The 24,193-nt window shown below is 35.5% G+C and overlaps 3 protein-coding genes across 3 annotated transcripts; all 3 read left to right on the top strand.

Annotated features, from left to right (window-relative positions):
* Positions 1–7,261: 7,261 nt before the first annotated feature.
* LOC133864316 (1-aminocyclopropane-1-carboxylate oxidase) lies at positions 7,262–10,017 on the top strand. Its single transcript, XM_062300604.1, has 3 exons — positions 7,262–8,061; positions 8,635–8,977; positions 9,566–10,017. Exons 1-3 carry the CDS (start codon positions 7,529–7,531, stop codon positions 9,791–9,793), a joined length of 1,104 nt encoding a protein of 367 aa, XP_062156588.1. The 5' UTR covers positions 7,262–7,528; the 3' UTR covers positions 9,794–10,017.
* A 1,643-nt stretch (positions 10,018–11,660) lies between these two features.
* LOC133863937 (protein SAWADEE HOMEODOMAIN HOMOLOG 1) lies at positions 11,661–18,605 on the top strand. The gene is made up of 9 exons (XM_062300099.1): positions 11,661–11,853; positions 13,292–13,377; positions 13,520–13,565; positions 13,655–13,796; positions 14,968–15,031; positions 16,746–16,797; positions 17,647–17,790; positions 18,048–18,167; positions 18,359–18,605. The coding sequence occupies exons 1-9, from the start codon at positions 11,794–11,796 to the stop codon at positions 18,494–18,496; spliced, it is 852 nt and encodes a 283-aa protein (XP_062156083.1). The 5' UTR covers positions 11,661–11,793; the 3' UTR covers positions 18,497–18,605.
* Positions 18,606–20,763: 2,158 nt separating this feature from the next.
* LOC133863952 (uncharacterized) lies at positions 20,764–21,782 on the top strand. The gene has a single exon (XM_062300117.1). It carries the CDS (start codon positions 20,900–20,902, stop codon positions 21,458–21,460), a length of 561 nt encoding a protein of 186 aa, XP_062156101.1. The 5' UTR covers positions 20,764–20,899; the 3' UTR covers positions 21,461–21,782.
* The last annotated feature ends 2,411 nt before the right edge of the window (positions 21,783–24,193 follow it).

Raw genomic sequence — 24,193 nt, 5'->3', positions numbered from 1 at the left:
GCTTCACCCTAAAAAGGAGTAGGAACCAAAGAGGAATGGAGAAGAGCACGAACAGTGTCTAGAATGTGCCTAAGTTTACGTTCAGCTCTTCCGTTTTGTTGATAGGTGCCTGATGAGTGCAAAATATTGTATAATTGGTCCCCTTAATTTATATTTGTTAAACCCTTAGTTTTGTTATATTCTAATATTTTTTGTTAGTTTTAGTATTTTAGTGTTTTGCAGGTCTTTGAGAAATAATGTCGTTATTTTTGTGGAATTAACATAAAGATGTAAGGAAGGTCCAAATCAATTTTATCTCTAGACTTGTGGAGACCAAATCAAGCACATATCTCCCTCCATAATGGGCAGCAGCTCTACACGTTATTGGCAAAAAGGTTTTGGAAGAAAATCCTTCAAATTCTAAGATTTTAATAAGTGGCAAAATCCTTTATTTATGGAAAGAATCCAAATTGAGCACATCACTTTATTTTCATCATAACTTTCGGCTCAAGAATCAGATTGCATTGAATTTGGCGGCGTTGGAAAGCTAATGAAAAATACAACAAATAAGTCAGAAATATACTTTTCCTATTTCGGACCTTTACTATGCCCAAATTGCCCCGCAATAAAAGAGCGCAAATCTGTGCGGATATGGAGTCTTTTTCCTACTTGGATTGGAATTTCAAAGAATGTGTATGAGTAGGGGACCATATCATACAGATTTTATTTCCAAAGCAAATGCCTTTCATGCACAAGTTGATTTTCTTTCCATATACTCCTGGTGATGGACGTGTGGAGCACAAATCAGATTGACATGTCATGATTTCTTTCCATAATTTTTACCAAGACACATGGATTCAAGATCTGATTTATTTCCATCCTTGGGCTGCTATGCAATTAATGCAAGATGTGATTCTTTCCTTAGCTAGACCACCAAGAAAGTACCAAAAAGACCTTGCAAGCTCTTTAAATACTATGCTTTGTTCTTCCAAAAAGGAGGAGAGGAGCGAAGGAGCACAGAAGAGCATAGAGACGCCAAGTTGGAATTTTATTTTCTTTGTTTTTAATTTATGTTTAGTACTTTGATTATGGAATTTATTTTCATAAACATGAGTAGCTAAACCTCTAGCTAGGGTTAGAGGTGAAGCTTAGTATTTTTATTATGTGTTCTTGAGACCATGTTGTTTGTTCTTCATAGATGAATGATTAAATTTTGGGGATGATTTTTTATTTGAGAGTAATTTAATGGGACAAGTTTATTTTGATTCATTATGATTTTTGTTTATATCAAATGCTTACTTTCTTTGATTTGATATGATTCGAAAATATATGGAATGCTTAATTTATTGTTTCATGTTTTTGAAATCAAATTCTCAATCAACTCATGTTTAATCTATTTTATATTTTTTTTTATGTCTTATGAATATATAATAAAATACTAGGTGGATCCTTGAAACCCTAGTCTTTTCCAATATTATCTTCAAAATCAAATTTATTTATTTTAGTTTTATAGGTTACTTTTTAATTTAAATTATATTCCTCTGCTCCACTTTCGAGTGGAAACCAAAAGCAAAAATTCCTATTTTTTTTTTTATTTTTCTTTTCTGTAAAATAGTAAGAATTATTCTCTCGTGTCTAATCATTCCTTGTGGATCGACCTCGGACTTACCGTGATTTATTACTTGCGAAAACCTACACTTGGGTTTGCACCCTTTGTGGTCCAACAATGCCTGGACAAGACAAGTGATGAGCAGTGCCATAGTGTTTTAAGATATTTTGAAAAGCCTATTGAGTTTATTCTAAGGCATTGTCAGAACGAAAAGCTTTAATGCGTTTTGAAAACTGGGTCTCAACCATTTTTGTAAAATTGCGATAGATATCCAATAATTTAAAACGTGATTTCATTAAAAACACCCAGGTGTAACGTGAAAAATCATCAACAAAAATCACAAAATAACGTGAGCCACTCATACTAGGAACAGGGGAAGGCCCCCAAACATTAGAATGAATTAAATCAAAAGAAGCAGATGCAATAGACTCACTATTATTAAAAGGCAAAGCTGGTTGTTTCCCAAGTTGACAAGAAATACAATCAAAAGACTTATTGGACACTGAACCTAATAAACTCTTAGAAGCTAAAACTTGTACCCGAGACACAGATGCATGATCAAGACGCGAATGCCAAAGAGCAAGAGATGACGGTGATGAAGTGGCAGCAGCAGAGACACCAGGGATGGAAATGTGTAAGGATGAAAGCTCAAACAGTCGCCCAACTCTACGCCTGCTCCCAAGTGTCTGACCCGTTCAAGGATCCTGCACATACACACCAGAGGAGTCAAAAACAAGTCTATAACCCAATTCACACAGTTGTCCAACAGATAAAAGGTTAAAGGACAATTTAGGCACATGAAAAACATCATAAATAGAAAGATAAGCTGTATGGACAGTGCCTATGGTTTGAGCAGTCATAGAAGAGCCATCCGCTGTGTGAATTAAAGATGTATGTGATGGAAGGGCAGAAGTGGTAAATGAGGAGGCATATGGCGTCATATGATTGCAGCAGACGGAGTAAAAAAGCCAAGAGGAAGATTTACCTGGCAAAACAAAGAGGACAGAGGAAGATGCATTACCAGAACGAGCGAGGACCTGGTTGATAATTGCCTTAAAGTCAGCTGGAGATAAGGTGAGAGCAGATCCTATAGAATCACCAGAGGAAGCAACTGGAGCAGCTGAAGAAGAAGCACTCTCAGTAGTGGTAATGACTGCGGCAGATGCAGAAGATTTGGCATTGCGTTAACAATTGTCAATAGTATGCCCACGACGGCGACAATAGCAACAAAAAGGATTGTCACGGTTTTTGGAAGGTCCATGGCCGGACCTGTCAGACTTGTTAGAGTGCTCAGTCTGAGGCGATGGAGCAGCTAATACTGAATGAGTATGCGGAGTGTGCTGAGAGCGCAAGGTAGACAATCGGGTCTTCTCTTGAACAAGCTCACAAACAGCCTGGTCCAAAGTAGGAAGAGGAGAGCGGTGCAAAAGTTGCCCACAAACAGGCTCAAAATCATCCCGCAGAGCCATCAGAAACTAATAGAGACGATGTTGGTCCCTGCGATCAGCATACATCTGAGCATCAGTAGGATCCTTCCATGCAGGATCAGAAAGAGCCAATTGGTCCTATAGGAACTGCATGTGAGCAAAAAAATCAGTAATAGTCTAATCTGAGTCTTGCTTCAGACGATAGAGATCAAGAATAATCTGGTACTTCCGAGAGCCATCAATCAAGGAGTAGCGAGAAGCAAGCATATCTTAAGTACCCTGAGCATCATCAAAACTGCCAAATAAAGTTGCAATAAAGGGAATTGTGGTATTACGAAACTACGAAAGAATCTGATGATGTTTGCTGTCCCAATCAATAAGACGAGTACGGAAAGCATCATCGCTTTCAGCAGTGACTTTAGTTGGCTTGGGGATATCCCCAGTCACATAGAGCCAGAGCTTGCGGCCTTTAAGAAAACTCCTCAGAGATTGGGACCAAACAGTGTAGTTGGTGCCATCTAAAGTAACATGAATATGAGCAAGAACCTCGTTTTGTGCCATCTGGGGAGGTCAAAAGTAGAAACAAACCAAAAAAATAAAACCAAAACGAAAAAATAAATAGAAAACACCTGGTCTGTGGTCAACGGTCAACAGTCAAAAATCAACGGTCAACGGTCAAAGTCAATGGTGATGACGTGGCACAGCAGGGATTGGCGCGTGGGCACGTGAACCAGTGGGCAGAAACTTCTACTGGCGCATGAAGGCGTGTCCGCCGTCAGATGGGGACGATCTCGGTGTCTTTGAGCAGCTATGAGGCTGAGATATCGATCTGGACGGCAACTGGAGTGATTGAATGGCTGGATCGGCGGCGGAACGGCAGAAGCGACTGGCGGCAGCAGAATCTTCAGGCGGCGCGTGAGGGAGCGTGGAGGATCTGATTTGGCTGTTCTCGACGGCTTTGGCATGGTTTTCTCCCAAGGTTTCGATTGGTATATGAATCACCTCGAAACAAGGACTATGAGGAGGAGAACCGAGGAAGACAGAGCAATGAGGTATGGCAGAAGCAACGGCGGCGCCGGGAAATTTCTGGGAAGAGGCTGAAAGAAAAAAAGAAAAAAAAAAAAAGAAAAGAAAAATAGAAGTGATTCAGAACCTGTGCTCTGATACCATGTTGAGAGTAAAATTGTATATTGAATCACATGTAAGCTGTACATGAGGGGCCTATATATATAGGCTAGTAATGAAAGAAAAATATACATAACAATAACCCATGTGGGACAATATATATATACATAATCTAACACTTCTAAATTGGGTTGAAGGAACTTCCTCTAAGACGATCTCCAACCTAATCTATAAAAATGGCATGTGTGTCATAACATGTGAGAAGCATATATTTTTTTTAATAGTATGTGAGATGCATATACTTTTTTAATAAAATTTCTTTCAACTTTGTCTCTATTAATAAAAAAGCATGTGTTTTTCACATATTCAATGGACAAATGTCATTTGGATTGGAGGAAGTTCCCCTTCTTTCTTTATTCTTTATTCAGAGGAGAGAGAATATTAGATATTAAAAATGCTTTATTTTTACGTTTGATAAGTGAAAATTACTTACCAAATTGATGAACAGTGTAGCAGCTACGGGTGAAAATGCAGACGAATATAACCGCCCACATCCGCTATCCCCATATGTGGATGCGGGTAACGGTTTTAGGGTATGGAGATGCAGGTTATTAAGTTAATAATTGCATTCCCTTTATATATATAAAAATAAAAATAAAAAAAAGTTTAATAAAATAATGTCGTTTTGAATTTGGTAAGTTTAGTACATTTAGGTTATGTTACGTTTTTTTCACTATCATCTCAAAGTCATGCCTCACTACCTTTAGGTTATGTTACTTTTTTTCTTTTCTTTGGGTAATCCAAATCCTGATTACTCTATGGCTGATAATCATGAATTATATAACAAGTGAAATCTTAATTTATTTAAGTTTGCATATAGAGTGACGGAGCCAGGATTTTGGGTGAGGGGGGTCAAGAATTTTTTTTTAACGAATAAAAAAAAATTAAAGTTGAACAAAAATTAATTAAAAATTTTAACTAACGCAAAAAATAAATAATTCATCACAATTAAATTAATTTTTAAAACATATAAATGTAACTTAAAATTCAATTCAGTTGTCATTAACGAGTTTTCATATATTGAAATCGCTGCATTATTTTTTCATTGCTAATAGTTTCGAATATATCATTATCAATGTACGTGACCAAACAATCATTCATCCACTGATCTCCCATTCTGTTACGTAAATAATTTTTAAAAATATTCATTACTGAAAATGCTCTTTCAACAGTTGTTGTCGCAACTGGTAGAATCAATGACAATGTCACTAATGAATAAACCAATGGATAAATGATATTTTTTCTTCATCACCACTATCTTCTAAGCAAGTTGTTCAATCCATTTAAGTGTTGCAAAAATGAAAAGAACAATTCAAATATAAAAGCTTAAATCTTAATTAATATGAAAGTTTATTATATCCCTGAAACTAAAAAGTTGAATTTTGATTAGAAATTAATTTGATCGAGAAAAGTATAGAAAAATAGAAAGGATCACTTGCTTCAAGTTTAACCCCGTACAAAAAAATAATAACGCACACGGCTGACGGCTGTATAGTTCTAAATAACAATAGGGTTTTTTTTTTTTTTTTTTTCTCAAGCAATCTGATCCGTCATTTAAAAAAAAATCTGAACCGTTGCCAAATATTTCTGAAGCCACACGGTGACACACTACTACGCTTGACGGTCACGACTCACAAGTCACACCGACTCACATCTGAATATCTGATCTGATTTATTAATTTTTTTTTTTTTTTTTTTTTTTAAAAAAAAAAAGTGAGACGTTTTACTGTCAAGTTGCAGCTTTAGCCTACGACTTGTAGAGTTTGGACTTTCTGCTTGTATTGTTTTACAGTTGTAAATGAATAAATTTGAGCCTGTAGGTGTTATAGCTTATTGATGACTCTTTACTTTTTTACACTTCTAATCTCCAAACAGTGCGTTTGAGAGAAATTAAAAAAGTTGCGCTCAGCTTGTCAGTCGTCTTCAACCTTCGTCCCTCTCGCCATTTCTGTAGTTATCTCAGTTATGAAAAAAATAAAAAATCTCATGGGAAGGGGTGGGGGCAAGTTTGCCCATTGATAAGATGCTGAGGGGGGGGCATTCCAGGGGACAGGGGCATATATATATATATATATATATATATATATATATATATATATATATATATATATATATATATATATATATATATATATATATTTCGATTAGTCAGAATAAAATTTGCCTAGCGGGATGAGAATCCTAATATAACCTATGTTTAAACAATGGTGGGGTCGAATAAATAATCATTACCCGCCCCACAATATGATTTAAGCCTAAAATTGAGACAAGCTGGCCCAAGGTAGACCCAGTGGGTACCAAGTAGGCCCATCAAAATGTTCAGCATCACGTGAGATAGAAATGATGACAGATTAAGGACCCCAACCAAAAAAAGAAAGATGGAAAATTTAATAGTCGGTTCACTTCAGAACCAAAAGCAAATAAATAATAGAAGAAAAAAGGTTCACCCATTAAGGTATAAATAAAAATAATCCTACGTTAATTGTGGCTTATAAATGCCTTTATCCTAAGTAGGAGACCCCAAAATTTCACAAACTATACAAACAATAACGCTATAGAATGTAGCAAGTCGTACTAATTGGTACCATTACTTTGTAATTTTTAATCATATATATTTCATGTATTAAATTTGTAATAGGTTTAAAATTTTATGATGAGTGTCACATGGTCACCTCAACTGGGAAGTAAATATGCTCACCGTACTACAGACCAAGGTTCGAATTTCTTGACTGATCTACTTTATGTTTGGGTGAGAGACAGTTCTGTGTTCAGAGTTTACCAATACGTTAGCACAGTATAGTTTTGTGATTAGTTGTGTATATGTGTCTCTCAAAAGACAACGACAAATGCGTTCAAAATTTTCTTGTTAGTTAACTGAAAATCACACATAGTGTTTGGTCAGAAATTGGTGAAATAAGAGCAGAAGAAATTGTTGAGAAGCATAAAGTTTGGGGTTGTGTAGAGTTGGTAGTGAGTTACATAATGATAAAGAGAAAAAGTGAGATTCTGATTAGTCACAACTGTAACTAAAGAGCCATGACCCTTACTAGCCTGGCCAAAGCTTGCCACCAAAGAGATGATGAATGACACCGGGGATGTAAAGGAAGTCTTGAGCAGAAAAAGGCAGATGGAAAAAGAAGCAAAAATGCCTTGATGATTCTCCGAATGTTTGAGACGTTTAAGACATGCCATCATTGCTGCACCTTATGCTTTTCCTTTTTACAAATTTTATCATAAACAAACAGACAAAATCATAAATCAAACACACACAAAGATTATCATATATACTTACAGAGGAGCTTCACTCACCCCTTAGTTTGTTATCCCAATGGCAATTTCGCCTGAACCCACGTCCGAAAACCAGATTGATTTCCGTGCCCCGCCGCCTTCTCCAATAGCTGCCGGCCGCCGATCGACCGTCACGAATGACGAAATCCTCACCGAATTCCTCCATCACTCGCTACGTGTTCCCGACCTCATCTTGCCCGATAAGGTCTTTCCCCGCCAAAAGTTCACCGAAAGCCCCCCGGTAATTGATTTTCAATCCTTAAATTCCAAGGAGAGTGATCCAATACGCAAGATTTTGGATTCCATACCCGGAACTGGGTGCTTTCAGCTAGTGAACCACGGAATTCCGCTTGAAACTATAGGTGCAGCATTGGCGGTGGCCACCGGAGTTTTCCGTGTCCCGCTGGAGAAGAAGGCGGCAGTGACGAGGTCTTTGGAAAGGCCATATGGGTTTGAGGAAGGTCATGGAGAGGAGGGTGAGAGTGAATTTAGTGAAGAGTTTGTCTGGTGTAGAGATGAAGTCTTGAAGTTGAAAATGGAGGGAATTTGGCCACTTGGGTATTCAAATTTCTGGTAATAACTGCCTTGTCTTGTCTTGAATATATGGCTTCTGGCATTTGTGGTCATTATGTTTTGGCGTTAATCTTTGTCTAGGAATAAAATATAGGTTTTTTTATTGTTAAAGACATATTTACTATATGACTATGGTGGAAATAATTTTTGTCAGCCTATTATAGATAGGCTTTTGGATCCATTTCATTTCTTTTCTTTCCTTTTTGATCCTTGTAGCAAGCATAAGAATCTATGGTCAGTGCTAGGCAATCAGAATTCCTGGATATAGCACCTCAGTTTTCATAATTTACCTGTTGTTTGTGCTAATGAAAAATTGGGTACTTGAAGAATTTGGCAAAAATGGTGCATGTCTGTTCATCTCTTGGTGCTGTAGGATTGAGTTAAAACACTAGTAAAAGCTTAATGTGTGATATGATGACATGATGAATTGTGCAATTAATTAGTTTAAGCCCAACATGGTTTACATTTCTTTAACTAGAAGAATACTGTGCAATTAGGATGTTTATGGATTCAAGATGGTTTTCAACAAATTATGGACCAATTATCTCATGCCAAACTTGTTGTGATCTGCAGTGAGAAAATGGAAACCCTTTTGTGGGAGATAGAGAAGGTTGCTGAGAAAATTCTACTAGCCCTCTGGGAAAGTTCTCAAAGAAGATCAATTTGTGGAAATGATATGATACAAGGGCAAGAAGTTGGGTCAGTTTGTTGTCTCTACAAGCATAGCAGGAATGTTCCAGCTGATCGATGGTATGATGTGATTAGGATGCTGATAAGGGGCACTGATTTCTCTCATGCATTATGTTTGCATGTATGTGCTGGGGCTTCAGAGTTCCATGTTTACTCCAAGAAAGGCTGGGTATCTTTTATCCCAGATAAAGGTGCTCTAATCATCACAGCTGGAGACCAAATCCAGGTAAATTTCGATGCTGTTTTTGCTTGGCTAAAGCTGTAGATTTTGGGTAGGCCTACCAAGCAGCAAAAGCTTTCAACACATTGATTCATCTTTTTCCATAAAGAGCATAAAAGCCATGATTTAGGCCGTTGACAACTCACAAATACATTGAACAATTGGAGTTGCAGCCTAGAAGGCCTTTTGCTGGAACATGTCGATGAAATTCATTGATAATTATTCATACAGTTTCTTTCATTTTGTACTGAAGTGGTGTTCAAAATCATGACAAAGTCACTCTGTTCCTACTGCTATTATAATTATAATGGTCAATAATTAGAGGCAACCCCACCATCATCACCAAAAACAAACCTTGTTTTACATTGTTTCTGCTTTTTAGTACCTTGAAGCTTTTTCTGGTGATATTATATAATTAAATTTATTTTATCTATCAATTTAAGCTTTTAAGATAAATAGTAGTTTAATAATCAAGTCATTAGCGTAAATGACGACAATTTATACTAATCTCTTCCTCCGTCTTTCCCGGCTGATTAACATGTGTGATTCCATTGTTGTGATCATATATATATGTCTTCTATTATACTCTCACAGGCATTGAGTGGTGGGAATTACAAGCATGTGATAGGAAGGCCAATCTTTGAAGATGAGAAAGAGGACAGTATATCAATGGCTTTCCTCTATTCACCTCCAAGCACCATCAACAGCAGCAACTCCAAAACCAAAAGGGAAAAGTCTGTTTCTCTGGGTCAACAAGCCTTGGTGGCTTTAGTTTTGACTCTTATATACCAATTTTTCGCTTACATGTTCAAGAAATTTTGATGTTGTCATCTTTCCATCAATCAATGAGATTAATGTATATACTTTTACAGTTGCCTAATGGGGCAGATGTCATTTCAATGAGGCCAATGGATGGGATTGAGCTTGACATCGTTTATCATGTGGAGCTACCAAAAGGCATAAGAGTGTAATTAGTTCCTCTTATCAGCATCATCACTATGATTTGATGATGATAAAGTATCTAGTATGCCCAAGTTTCTTTGTGACATTTGAAGAGCTAAACCATGGTATAATGATTAAAAACATGCACATAAACAACAAAAACAGTATCATCAAGCCTTTATGCGATAAAACAATGCTTATTTTGTTGAACAATAACAAACAAGTCGCCATTCTACGTTATCTTTTTACATGGTGGAAAGTATTTAGTAAAATTAGAAAAGGCATTTGGTTCTGGTCATCAAAGTGTTCGTCCTCTGTCTTAACGAGATTTTGGTTGTTTGTAGATTAAATAAATTATTAAAAATTTTATTCCGATAAATTTTTGAGTAATTTTAAATACTCGACTCTCATCTAAGTAGGTACTAGGCTGATGTGAAAATACTTATCGTCCATTGAATTTTTTGTTTTTTTCTTTTTTTTAATAGAGATTAATCCAATGACTGATCAATACAGCCATATCGATCAGCTCGGATAAGAGTGGAATGAAAGTTAAGTACGTAGTATTACTCTAATTTTTTTTTTTGAAAAAAAAATAATGCTATATATTACACTCATCTCATCCTTATTCTAATGGAATGATGTGACATGCTCGTCAATGTTTTTGAATTCTTTTTTTCTAATAAATATTGATCCAATGACTAATGAGCACTACTATATAAGACCAATAAAATAAGTCTAATATATAAGATTACTCTTTTAAAAAACTTGTGATTTCACATAATAGTAGAGATTTCAATTCAAATCCTAATTTTAGGCATACCCGATTTCCAAAAAAAAAAAAAAAAGAAATCGTTTTTCTCTTATGCCAGTGTGGCAGGTTGTGAGTGCCACTGAAAATTCAGTTAACACCAATCTCACATTTGATGTAGAATCCATACATGTAAAATGGATCCTATATGCATGAATTCTACGCCAAAATGAATGTGTATTTAATGTGTGTACACACTATGTACCATGTGTTTACAAATATCATTATCCATAGGGATAATTGCACCGTTGGTCCTTGGAATTAGTCATAATTATTTTTCACTCCATATGGTTCAAAAAGTCCATGAGAGGTTCTCGTGATAAACAATAATTATGAATCACTCCCTGCACTAATTTTCCATCAACTAGGTTAACAGATTCCGTTAGTCAGCTACGTTACACCCAATAGGATGCCGACACATGTCCATTACAATAAAAATATAAAAAAATAAAATATAGATATTTGTTTTTAAAAAAATAAAATAAAATAAAAAACAAATGGGTGGTTGCCCACCAGCAGTCACCCCCAGTGGCCGGGGGCCACCCCCAAACAACTTTAGGGGTGGCCTTCAGCTCTTGGGAGAGGTCGCGATCACCTTGACAAGTGGCTGGGGGTGGCGGCCAGCAGCCACCTCTTTATATTTTTTTAATTTTTTTTTTAAAAACTAATATTTTATATATATATATATATATATATATATATATATATATATATATATATATATATATATATTTTATTTTATTATAATGGACATGTGTCAGTTTCTTATAAGGTGTGATATGACTGACTAACAGAATTTAATAACTTTTAAATGAAAAATGTGTTCAAAAATTAATTTGTAATTATTGTTTATCGCGATCACCTTCTATACACTTTTTGAACCAAAAAAAATAAAAAATAATTATGAATTACGTTGCAATTATCCCTTCTCCGTGTAAGAGAACCCAGCCTCCCCCAACGACGGTTCCCCCCTTCCCCCGTGAGAGAAGACAAAAAAACCTAGTAAAAACTACTGACACGGTGACACTTCCTCTCTATCCGTCTTTTTCCGTTGCTTGAAAATCTCTTACCAATGGACGGGTTTGGGCCAACCGATTACGAGGATTCTATTTATGAATTCACTCTAGCTGAGGTAAGTCATCTACCTCTTTGTGTACGCCTTTGAGGGTCTGTCATTTCGCAGCTTAATCTGCAGGAAATTTAACAACTTTAGCTCTCACATTTTCTTAACTTCCTTTTCCTCTTCTTCAAATGCTTCATTATACGGATTTTCGATAAAGGTTTGCATTCTAATGTGGTATTTGTGGGTTTTATTTGGTTTGCCAATTCATTTTTGTATCTTAAGTATCTAAGCTTTTGGGTGTATACATGTCTACCAAACTTTGATATTTATAGTATTGCTCGGATGGTTTTCAAGCATATTCTAGAATTTCAATCATAGGCGATGTGGTTCAGGGTAGAGATTATCGCTTGTCTACACCCTATGGTTGTGCCTTCTGTATGCCGGTGGCCTAATTATGCTTGATCATATCAAGGTTGCAGCAGTTGTTTTGACGCTTTTAATGCATTTGCCACTCCAAATGAAAACGAAAATAAAATAAAATGTGCATAAAAGAAACAAAGAAAGTCTTCCAGATATGACTCACAAATGCATCTAATGTTGTACTCACTACTAGTCATAGTAGGTAGACTGCAGTAATTTTTTTTGTTTCGGGACTTGTATGGTAAATTACAATGACTTTTGTTTGCACATCGGATCAGTGGATAAGGGCAACACCAAGGGGGTCCTTACTCTTCTTAGGCTACAGGTTACGGTGGGGTACATTTATTTGTATTGAATAAACTGATACTGCTCAAGTGGGAAAATAGTTGTAATTTATAGTATGCATTACTTTTCACTTTCACTTGCATTGAACCTTTGATGGTTAGCTAATCGTTTTAACAAGCTGAAAAGGGGATCTTTTTTTCTTTTTTTTTTATAAGCAAGCTGAAAAGGGGATCTTCTTCCAAAATTAATGATTTAGTGACGCCTTAACACTTTACAGTGGAAAATTGTTAGATAGTTAGAAGATGCTTTTCTTGAAGGATACATGCGATGTTGTCCAAGCATCTTGTGAGATCTGCAGAAATTGTTTCTGAAAAAATAATTGACAGACAGGTGGAATCCTGTACTCTAGCAATTGTTATGGCCATTTTACTAATCAACATATGGTTGAACTGTGTGACCTACCTTTATACATATTATGTTCCTTCTGGTGTGATGAGATGAGTTTGCCAGCTGATACCATTCGGAAACGTTGAGTGTCTGGTGTGAATATGCTTTCCAGCTGATCAAAGCTTTCTAAAGACAAATTGGCAGAGTGCAACAGTCTTCCACACTTGGGCAAATAAGCATGGTCCTTCATTTTTGCAACGATATATGGCACCCTTAGCTCATTTGTAGATTAGTTGGACCCCAGTAGATGAATAGATTGTGTTCTTTTAATTTACGCCTCACATTAACTATTACCATCACACTGCTCTATTTTCGTCTAACTTCTGTAATGATTTTTATGTTGTGTTCTTCCCAGATTGTAAAGCTGGAGAATATATTTAAGGAGATTGCAGAACAATCAGTGGGTCAGGAGTTTTGCCAAGATATTGCAACCAGTTTTAGGTGATGTCTATTTCACTCATACCTTAACCATAATTAATTGAATGGAACCATTTTTAAAGTTTTAAACACATTATGTGCTTCCTTATAACTGGGTTTAACCATATCATATGTTTTTCTTCCTTGGCTTTCTTTATTATTGCAGTCGCTCAGCAAGTCGTGCTGGAAAATCTGCCGTAACATGGGAGCAGGTTTTTCTATTTCTTTTCTCATCCAAACTCTGTTATTTTCTTCGTATTTGAAACTTTGTAACTCTTATCTTTTTCTTATTGTGTTGTAGGTGCAAACTTGGTTCCAGAATAGGCAAGAGCAGTTGGAAGATAAAGAAACTTCCTCATCTCTGGCCCTGAAATTATTTGTTGATACTTCGGATGATGCACACATTCCAAGCAATGCGCCTGAAAGTTCTCCAAGTCCTAAAGGTTAACATTGTTTGTCAGCATGAGTGGAACTATTGACAAGATATTCATGGCTATATTATGTTGAGTACTTGTTCTATGAGAGTTTAAATTCAATGCTCATTTGTTGATCTCATTTAAATGAATTTTCAGAGAGAAAAAAAAAAAAAGGTTGTTTGATTTATCACAAGTGTCTTATAAAAAAGTGATCACAAAAGTGTATTTTGGTTTATTCTACTTGCAATAACAAAATAAAAAATACTTTCTTGTCTTCTTCTTTCTTTCTTTCTTTTTTTTTCTTTTCTTTTCTAGAAAAGAAAAATCACGACACTGAATATTTTGATCTAATGTCCATACCACAATTGGTAGACTCTAATTCTGAAAAGCTTTGCTATTGAATGGTTGCACATATTTGCATAGTGCTTAAAGAAGGTACTTGGGCAATACAGTCGATGTTGCCCCCAACTTAGGAACTATTATTTTTTCTTATGAAAAGGCGCTCATGAGTTTACTTTTGACTGCTTTCTAAGTCCCAGTCTATCAACCAACCCATGATGTTGGTTGTGTAGTTGTGTAAATTGATGTCCCGTTTCAATTGCAAATTGATTGCATGAGTTCAGTTTTCAGTGTCCTTTATCTGTACTAAATATCTGCTCTGCGTCATCTTAATTAACTGCGAGTGCTATATCTTTTCCTTTTTTTCTTAACAAACTCTTTTGGTTGTTTTTAAGTATTCTCACTATTCCACTATTTCTCTGTCTTGTCTAGTCTTATGGATTTATGGTTTTGCTACTGTTTCTTGCTCAAGGACTATTTGAGATGGTTGATGGTTTATTTGTGGCAAGAGAAATGCTACATGCACTTCCAAGTGCTTACTCCCTAACATGACAATGAAAAATCATCTTTAGATCCAAAATCCAATGGTAATTTTCACTGCCACGTCAGAGAGTGCATTTAATGCAAATGTGCACTTGGGAGTGCATGTAGCATTTCTCTTTGTGGCAATGCTTAGTGCAACATAGTTTTGGCCACTTTAGTAGTAATAATGCTTATGATATCCTCACGTGAAGCCATGGACGTGCACTATGCTTTAACTTGCAATCTCAAGAAACTATTTTATTTATAGTTTATAAAGTTGGAATCTTCCATGTGATTTAATCCAATAGGAAAGTTCACAATAGCAGTTTTAATACAGGTATAAAGGCCACAGATATTTCAGAGTTGCAATTTGAAGCTAAATCATCAAAAGATAATGCGTGGTGAGAATGCATCTACCAATTGATAACTTCAAAAGCTTATATTTAAATGCTATATATGCTTATTAGCCATTTGCACTCTATACCATGCAGCATTTAAAATTGGCATTTATTTTGTCCATGGTATGGTATAAGAACTAGATTAGCATACCAAGCAACAGCATTGACTCATTAGAGTATGCCTTTTGTTATGTAATGGCCTCGTTCTGGAGCATTTATATTTGCCTTCAGTTACTGCTTATGTATGGAATGCTTGCAATTCTTAGGAATTTCCTAGTGCCATGGAGATTAGATACATGAAGAATGTGGGTTTTGCTATTTTGGGGTCTGGGCATGTTATGATTGTCCAATTGGATCACAATTTAATTGCAAAAGATGAATGTATCCAGTTCATTAACCAGAATACAAGACAATTTAGTTATATTTAAATTTTTCAGATGTATACTGGCTTGGTTTAAAGTTTGCAATTTCCTTAATTTTTTTTCCTCTAATTGCCCGACTAGAAATCATAAAATTGGGTCAGGTTGGGTGTAGAGGTTGCCTTGGGATTTTATCAGCTCAATTTGAGAGCATGTGAGAGCACTTGCAATTTATAAGACAATAAACAGGATATATGCTAGAAAAAATTGTTCAGATAACCTAGATATATCAGTTACATGTGAAGGAAACCATTAGTTCCATGTCTTTAAGAACTTTAAACTTAGGAACTCTGGTTGCAGAATCAAGAATTTTTTTTTTGTTTGTTTGTTAAGGTAATTGTGTTGTCCATAGTTAGTTAGACTTGTTCTTAATGCCTATAATAGTTGAAGTCACACTCAAGCAGCAGCCCATGCTGTTCAGACTTGGCCTGTTAAGGACACCTTGAAATTGCATGAAGCTATGTAAAGTTGGTACGTTAATATAAATCGATAATTGGGATAGACTATTGTATTAATTACATCATAAATCTATATTCCCACTTATAATCTGTCGTGTGCTCAATAAAGTAAGTTATACTTTTCTTGTTTCATGTCCTTATATAGTACAAATTTCATTAACATTAAGAAATAAATAGTTTAGGTTAAACGTTAGATTTGTGGACTAGTGAAGGTTCAATTCAAGATTTTGAAAATCTAGTGAAGGGACAACATAGAGCTTTTTATTTTATTTTTTTAAGAATAATTAACTGCCTTTATTTCAGTGACATAATCTACTTTGTTTGCACACTAGCTTATATGTATGCTAGTACCGTTATATGGTTTTAAATATTACCAGCTTCAACCTAGGTCCCTCTAACCACAAACTTCGAAGCATGACCATTCTCCTTACCTTTCCTGAAGTTAATTACCTCGCTTATCATACTTCCAAGTGTATGATATTTAAAGTTTTCAATAGACCAAAGGACCTTCAAACTTCAAAGATAGTTTCTTGTCGACATTCTCTGCTTCATTACTAGGATTGTATGTTAAAAATTAGTTAGTTTAGAGTAGAGCAAAAATTGTTGATTTCATATCCTCGAAGTTTCAAAATTTTGATCAAAATGTTTTGAGTAGTAGTGTTTCCTCAGAATTCCAGTTCCATGATGTTATTATATAAATTCAACATATCTTAGGAGCTCATAATTATCTCTGCAGCCAGGACAAAAATAGATTTCAAAATATTAACCTCAGTTCTGAATATTGTACTGCCCTTTTCAATTGAGCTGGTAACCATAGCTAATATTTCTATGGCTTTTCAGGTATGATGTTGCTTCGTTCCTCACTTATAGAGTTGCTAGTAGAGGCGAACTTGTAAGACTCGTCATCATTTTTGTTATTGTTATATGCTTTTGGTATAATTGCAATTTTCTTAACACGAGTCCCTTTTGTTTACTAATATTTGTGAAGGAAAAAAATACAACTCGTCCATGTCTAGATATGTTAAATGAAAAAGGTCGCATTTCTGATGTTTGTCACATTAATTTACTTCATGAACAGCATATGCTTGGGTTGTTTCAAATGAGAGCTAGTTTTGAGCTCTTATTAGTATTTTACCCAGTTTGAGTTTACAACAATGTGACTGAGGCTAATATAAATTAATTCGATGCGGTATGAAGCTTTGATTTCCGTGGCATCAAACGTAACTAGTGTCTCTTTTCAAGAGTGAAAAGAAAGAATTATGTGTATCTCAGTTGCTTAAATGGATAAGTTGCCCTTTATGTTGCAAAATAATGGATATTACCTGTAGAAAATAGAAATCTGATTGTCAGGGTCACTTATATTGGGTTTGATATATCCTATAAGATTAATTGAATGATGTTTAGCAAGAAGCCATTGAGGGTGAGGAAATCATCGAGGACTTTCTCTGGTTTTCTATTGTTTCTCTCTCACACAATTTATCAGGGTAAGGAAATGATAGTAAAGAAATGCTTCATTTTGCAAAGCACTTACTGATGTGCATACTCTATTGTGCAACAAGGTGCACTTGTTGAACTCCCATTTTTTGCAGCATTTATCATACCCTGACAAAATCCAATCTCTATGCTAAACCTGCACGTGCAATTATATAGTGCAATATGTGATACTGTCCACCTATGAAGATCATTCTGTATGATAAAGTCCAGCCTATGAAAAAATGTGGAATCCTGTTACATGTTATAGGAAGTTCGTGTACGATTTGCTGGCTTTAGTAAGCAGGAGGATGAGTGGGTGAATGTAAAAAGGGCGGTGCGGGAGCGGTCTATTCCTTTAGAACCATCGGAGTGTCAGAGGGTGAAGGTCGGAGATCTTGTGCTTTGCTTCCAGGTGACCTTTTCCTTCTTTTTCTTCCTCATTATATAGGTCCAATTAGCTGTACAACAAGAATACAATCATGGGTCTCAGCATGCAAATAAACATGATGCCTTTTACATGACAACTTATTGAATTTGAAATGTCTAGAACAATCAACTGTCAATTATCAGGCGTCCATTAACTTGGGAAGAAAATAATGGAGTGACGTTGTTAGACAGTCAAAAACTTTTAACTTGTCTTATCTTTTGACCTCAATGTCCTACTTGCAGGAAAGAGAAAATCATGCAGTTTACTGTGATGCCTTTGTTGTGGAAATCCAAAGGAAGCTACACGACATAAGGGGCTGCAGGTGCACCTTCGTTGTCCGCTATGACCACGATAACATTGAAGTAAGATAAGTGGTGATTTAACATAAATATTGGAGAAATTGCAAAAAAAATTGTGAAGCCTCTCTCTCTCTCTCTCTCTCTCGTGTGCAGCATGTGTCTGTGTGAAACCTTCAAAATCCTTGTAAATCCTGTTTGTGTGATAACTGTAGACTATTAGTACTGGCTGTTTAATTTCATGTGGTTTGTACCAGGAAAAAGTTCAGCTTGGGAGGATATGTTGCAGGCCTATCCAATATTCAGGGTCCGGTTTTGATTTCCAAGCAGGGCCTACACAATATGATTCGCAGGCTGCCTTTGATATCCCAGCAGGAATCAAATTTCCATTTTAAGCTGTTTTCAAATCATATTCCCTTTTTCATTTGTTGTAAATTTTGCTATAAAATGTTGGTAACCTCTGGAAACTTCGATTCAACTTTACAAGTAGTACTTGAAGAACCATGTCTGCGGCTTCGTCCCGTATGCTGAAGAGGTCAGCTGATTGCACGCGAAGCCCTTGATCAACAATGCATGTAAGGTAGGAAAAAGAAAGGACAAAGTCACTGGGAGATCACTTCGATGCTTAAGTAAGTGAAGAGCTTAGAGAATGAAAGGAAATGCATAAAGTAAGAGTGTTTTGGCATGAAGAATGATCCAACATAAATTTTCAACTTTACACTTCCACCATTAAACACGTACCAAAAGCTTCATTTAACAACTCATACCTACACCTTACATACCCTAAAGCTCATTTTTAGTCTCTTTTTATCCGTTCAAAACATGACCCAACATAAATGAAGGGGTTTTCATATAAAGTTAGAATTTTTCTTTTGATTTCCGTACCCATAACGCCAAAAATATGCACAAAAACACACTCAGAAAAAACTCTACAGAAAAGGCAGTATCTTGAAACGAAAATACATGCTTGGTCTCTCAAAAACTCAAGGAAAAACTTTTCATTTTCTTCCTCTTTCTCTTCTACCTTCACTTTCTCTGGCTAGGGTGTTTTGGAGCCTCCAGCTAACCAAATGGTAGCTAGGGTTCCCTTAAGGTGCTTTAAATACACAATCTTCTGTTTTTGCAAGTTTTGGACGTATTCAAATCGCATAATTTCTAACACCGATCTCTCGTTAGGGTTTTAACTTAAGCTAACATGTTTTTGCACCTAACTGATTAATCACTAGGGTTTTGGCACCTCACTAATTGATCCCTCAAAATGGGTGATCAATCGCTCAGATTCAGACCAATCGATCACTCTAACCACTGATAGGCATTTTCAAAACCAAAATTGCCCTAAATGTCGTTTACACCAAATTTTCTTAAATTCAAGTCAAATCTTATTCCTTATAAATTCTTAAGCCCTTACTAAGGTTTTCTTTAACCTTATTTGAAACAGGATATTACACATAAGCACGTGGAGACTAGAGGGGCCATGACCCCTTAAAAAATTCTTTAAAAAAAAAATGGAGTCCCCCTAACCTATAATGTTGATCTATTGTCTCACGTCTTCTACCAAATTTTTTTTTTCTTTTTTTTTTTGTACCGTGTTTGTTAAATTTTGGCGTTATAGAGAGGGGAGAGCTTCTTGATAACTAGGTTAGAAAAAAAATACATCAACCGCAAAGATTTTCTTTTGCTTTTTTTTTTTTTTTTCTTGGTTTGCTTGTCTTCTCTATTGCTTTTATATGAACATGTACAACGTTATGAATTCAGGTAATCCCAAAAGAGAGGGAAGCAGGTAGTGGTTGTAACGACCTAAGAAAAACGGTAGTTACATTTGCCCTATTACCTTAAAAGGACTAATTAATTTGGAACTTTCCTAGAATTTCTTATAAAGCGTAGTTTCACCTAGTAATTGAGCAATATGGAACTTAGCACCCATGAGTATCTTTATAAATCACTCACTCTAAATGAGCTATTCATATCTTTACAATATGTGACTAAAGTGTTACAAACTCTCTTCCTTAAACCCATGATATCTTTATTAAGGTCACGTCATGTAGTACTCCAGTATCACATGACACGGCGTTACTAAGTGGTTCTGATACCATTTGTAGCTAAGCAATGTGAAATTTAGCACCAATAAGTATCTTTATAAATCACGCACTCTATGTGAGTTATTTATCTCTTCCCAATATGAGACTGGGGTATTACAGTGTGATACTTCCGATTACTATTTTAATTATTATTCATGTGAAATGTTATTTTTAAACACTTTGCTTTTATTCTTTTATTTTTTTTATTAGTGCTATACTATTTTTGGCACATATTTATAAAGTTTGATAAATATACTTTTTTATATACAAATATTGTGTCATAAAATTCTTCCTTTAATTTTGAATTTTATTTATCATATTTTTTTTTACATATATAATAGAAACTCCATGATTTACTATATATATATGTATGTCGTGGTTCATTTCTATTCATTACGGTCAATGACACGGCTAACAGCTTCATCCCCACCAATCACCACTCCGACCGAACCAATTAAAATAAGCAATAAAATAATCCGAAATATCTATGCACCCACTGGCCATTGTAGTGCAAAGTTAAAACACTAAACCTAATTCTCTCTTCCACCCCCCATAGTCCCCTTTATATACCACCCCCTTCTTCCATCTCCCTCTCACACCAAAATCCTCTCTCCATTTCTCTCTCTCTCTCTCTCTCTCTCTCTCTCTCTCTCAAACTCAGAAAAAGAAAAGAAATCGAAAAAAAAGAAAAAATTCTCACTCTCAAAACAAAAAATAGAAATGGAACCTAATGTACCAATGACGGCGAAGAGAGTATGGAGCATAGTACGAGTAGCTTTTTTCATGCTGCGAAAAGGCGTATCAAAGAGAAAGCTAATGCTCGACCTCAACATGATGATGAAACGTGGCAAGATCGCCGGGAAAGCCATTAGCAACCTCATGTCCCACCACACCCACCACAACGTGTCCTCCGCCCAGCGCGAGTATGAGTTCAGCTGCAGCAACACCCCCAACTACGCCTTCCACATCACCAACAAGCACCGTCACCACAGCCACTTCTTCGGTTGCGCCCACGCCTCGCCGACCCTCGACGACGATGTGGTGTCGATGAACGCAATTGAAGGGGTGGCTCTGGAGATGTTGAACAATGAGGCGTTGGTGGAGGCCTCGCCCGCGCTGCCTGGGTTCGGAAGGAGCCCCATGGTGAGGCAGCTCAGGATAACGGACTCGCCATTCCCGTTGAGGGACACCGACGAGGACTGCCACGTGGACAAAGCTGCCGCAGACTTCATAGAGAAGTTTTACAGGGAATTGAGGCAGCAAAAGAAAATGGCCGAGTGAGATTTACACGTTCAATCTTTGCACGAGAAGTTGGGGTTTAGAGAGCTAGCTTTGTTAATTATTATTGTTACGGCTGTATTTGGGACGTCTTTGGTTGTTCATATCACAATAAAATATTGCATGAAGTTTCAGTTTTTCATTTTTCGAGTGCTTAATTTGTAAGTTCTTGAAAAAACTTGTAAGCTAAGCATGCATGTAATCTTGGGAACCCCACCGATCGTAGAAAATTGGAAGATTTTAAGAAATGGGGTTTTTCTTCTGAACTTTTGTTTTATATTTGTGAAATGCAATAAAATTAAAGATTTATGCTTTACAATATGAACTCTTGGTGTAATAGATCCAATATTCTTTTTTCTCTTCTCTCGGAATATACTTTTGCCTTTTTCTATTTTGCCTTTTGTATTTTATCATTTGTGTTGATTCCGGATCCAGTTTGCCAGCCATGAGGCTCCAATTTACAGAACTATTTTGGTGAAGTATCGTTTGTAGCATGCAGGAGGATCAAATTAAACTGATTTTATTTAAAGTTAACTATTGCTTTTACAGCCTTAATTAAGTAATTAATTAACACCCCCCTTCCTCCTCCACTAACATGTCCTGATATGATTCCACTAAGTTAAAGTATTGAACCCCATGGCTGGCTCAGCTCCGATACTTAGCTTCCAAAATATAATCACCTTTTTCCCGAGTTTTCCTTTTCCTTTTCCTTTTTAGTTTGTCTTGTCCTTTTTCTTTTGGCTTTCAATTCCCATGTTTTATAAGAAACCCTCTTTACTCTTTTGGTTGATTATTTGTCCAAGGGGGGTTCCCAAATATGCATTTAATAGCACTAGTGATTGATTAATGTTTTAACGAGATCCTCAAAATCCTAATTAATCTTTATTTAATCTTTGGTAGCAAAAATTTAATTAGTAAGGTCCAGTGATCTCTGACTTTCTAAGCATGAACAAGGTACCTCAAACTTTCAATTCATTATAAAAATAGTTCTCAACTATTAAATATTTCATGCATATTTTTTTACAGTGGTTTTGGTTAATGACTTGGACATCTTCTCTTAGAAGCTAAATATTCTATATCCTTCTATGTACTTGGTTTACCCTGTTAAGTTGAAAGTTGTTTGACGAAATGATGCCTAGTATTAATTAGAGATCGAATTAACTATATTTAATTAATTAATTACCTGCTAACCAGCTAGCGACAGATTTAATTTAGCACCTAAATGAAAGTATAAGAAATTAAACAAATTAATTATTTTTTATTATAGAAGGTAAAAAAAAAAAAAAGGGTACGTTAGTTTTCGGCTAATTATATTAGTAGCTAGTAGTAAAAAGTGGAATGGATTGATGTGAAGCAATAATATAATATTGAAACGGTGATTTCTTGTGGGCAAAGATCTATTATTTTGGTATACGTCGCGGGCAAGATCTACTAATTAATTGCACGTCGTTTTAACTCTTTTTCATATATATATATATAATGATAATTGAAAGGTGTCGACACTCATAAAGCCAAAAGTTTAGGTTAAGTGTTAGGTGAAAGTGAGAAATCCAGGAAAATTGCGGGACACATGTCACCTTTTGAACTCACATTTAACTTCAATTCCTTTCATCTGATCATTCACGTCAAATCTAAACCCAGAGCTTCATAATATAATTACACATAACTAAATCAAAAAATTAAGGCTCCAAGCTAGCTAGCTCCGAGCTAGCCTTAATTCACGAGTAATTAATGCTATAAATATCAGGTAATTAATTATTCTACAGCGCTATTGAAATTGGATATATAGAGATAAGAGCAATGCATTGCATGCAGTAGATTGAGCCCTAATCGTTCTTCGTACTTCTTTAATATATATATATATATATACACGTTATCCTATAATTAAACGTACTGTACGTCCATATATATACTAAAAACATCAGTACAAATCCAAGAAAAATATAGTTGACTAACTTAGATTTATATCTTGTTAGATATGGATCACTTGATAAGGCCAATTGCATGTCAAAGCGCTGGATTTTTTTATTTTTTTTTTATTTTTTTTTTTTTTTGTGGAAGCTAGCTAGTCCTCAAATTTAAATATATATACAAGCTGATAATGCCAAAGGGGCTTAATTAATATATGTATTATATATGTATGTATGTACGTATACTGCAAGCTAGTTCAAAGAGAAAAGATCCTCTTCGTCGATCAAAATCTAGTAGAAGATTACGAGTGAATTATTGGACCTCCTGATTGATCATATATATTTTTTTCATTTTAATATATATATACCTTTCACAAACGTGTTCCTTTCACCAATTAATCTACTTTTTATGCGACAGGTTTTTATTTTGGAATGAATTTGACATAAGATAATTAATCATTAATCAAGAATAATTATTAATCTATCATGAGGTGGACCCAAAATATTGTTAGCGGCCAAATTTGTGTTCTAATTTTGAAGGCCCCTATCTAATAATGTCCGACAAGCTGGATCATATCCCTCCTCTTCGTTTTGTTTTTATCTTTAATTTTGAAGTCAATTAAGAAGATTGTGTTATACAATAATTACCATTAAATCAGGATACGTGATTTACCTATATTCTTCCTTGTTTCACGTACCATTTATATATTTTCCTCTGGTTTGTTGTCTTGGAAGGATAGCTCTAGATCGATGGACAATGACTAAAACTGTTTTTTTCTCTTTTTTTATTTGAAATGTTTTTGTTACGTACTGAAGAGTTTGAAGT

The sequence above is a fragment of the Alnus glutinosa genome, chromosome 3 (assembly GCF_958979055.1).
Source record: "Alnus glutinosa chromosome 3, dhAlnGlut1.1, whole genome shotgun sequence".
Classification (NCBI taxonomy): domain Eukaryota; kingdom Viridiplantae; phylum Streptophyta; class Magnoliopsida; order Fagales; family Betulaceae; genus Alnus; species Alnus glutinosa.
Note: the sequence above shows the minus strand (reverse complement) of the source record. Positions and strands in the feature narration are given on the sequence as shown.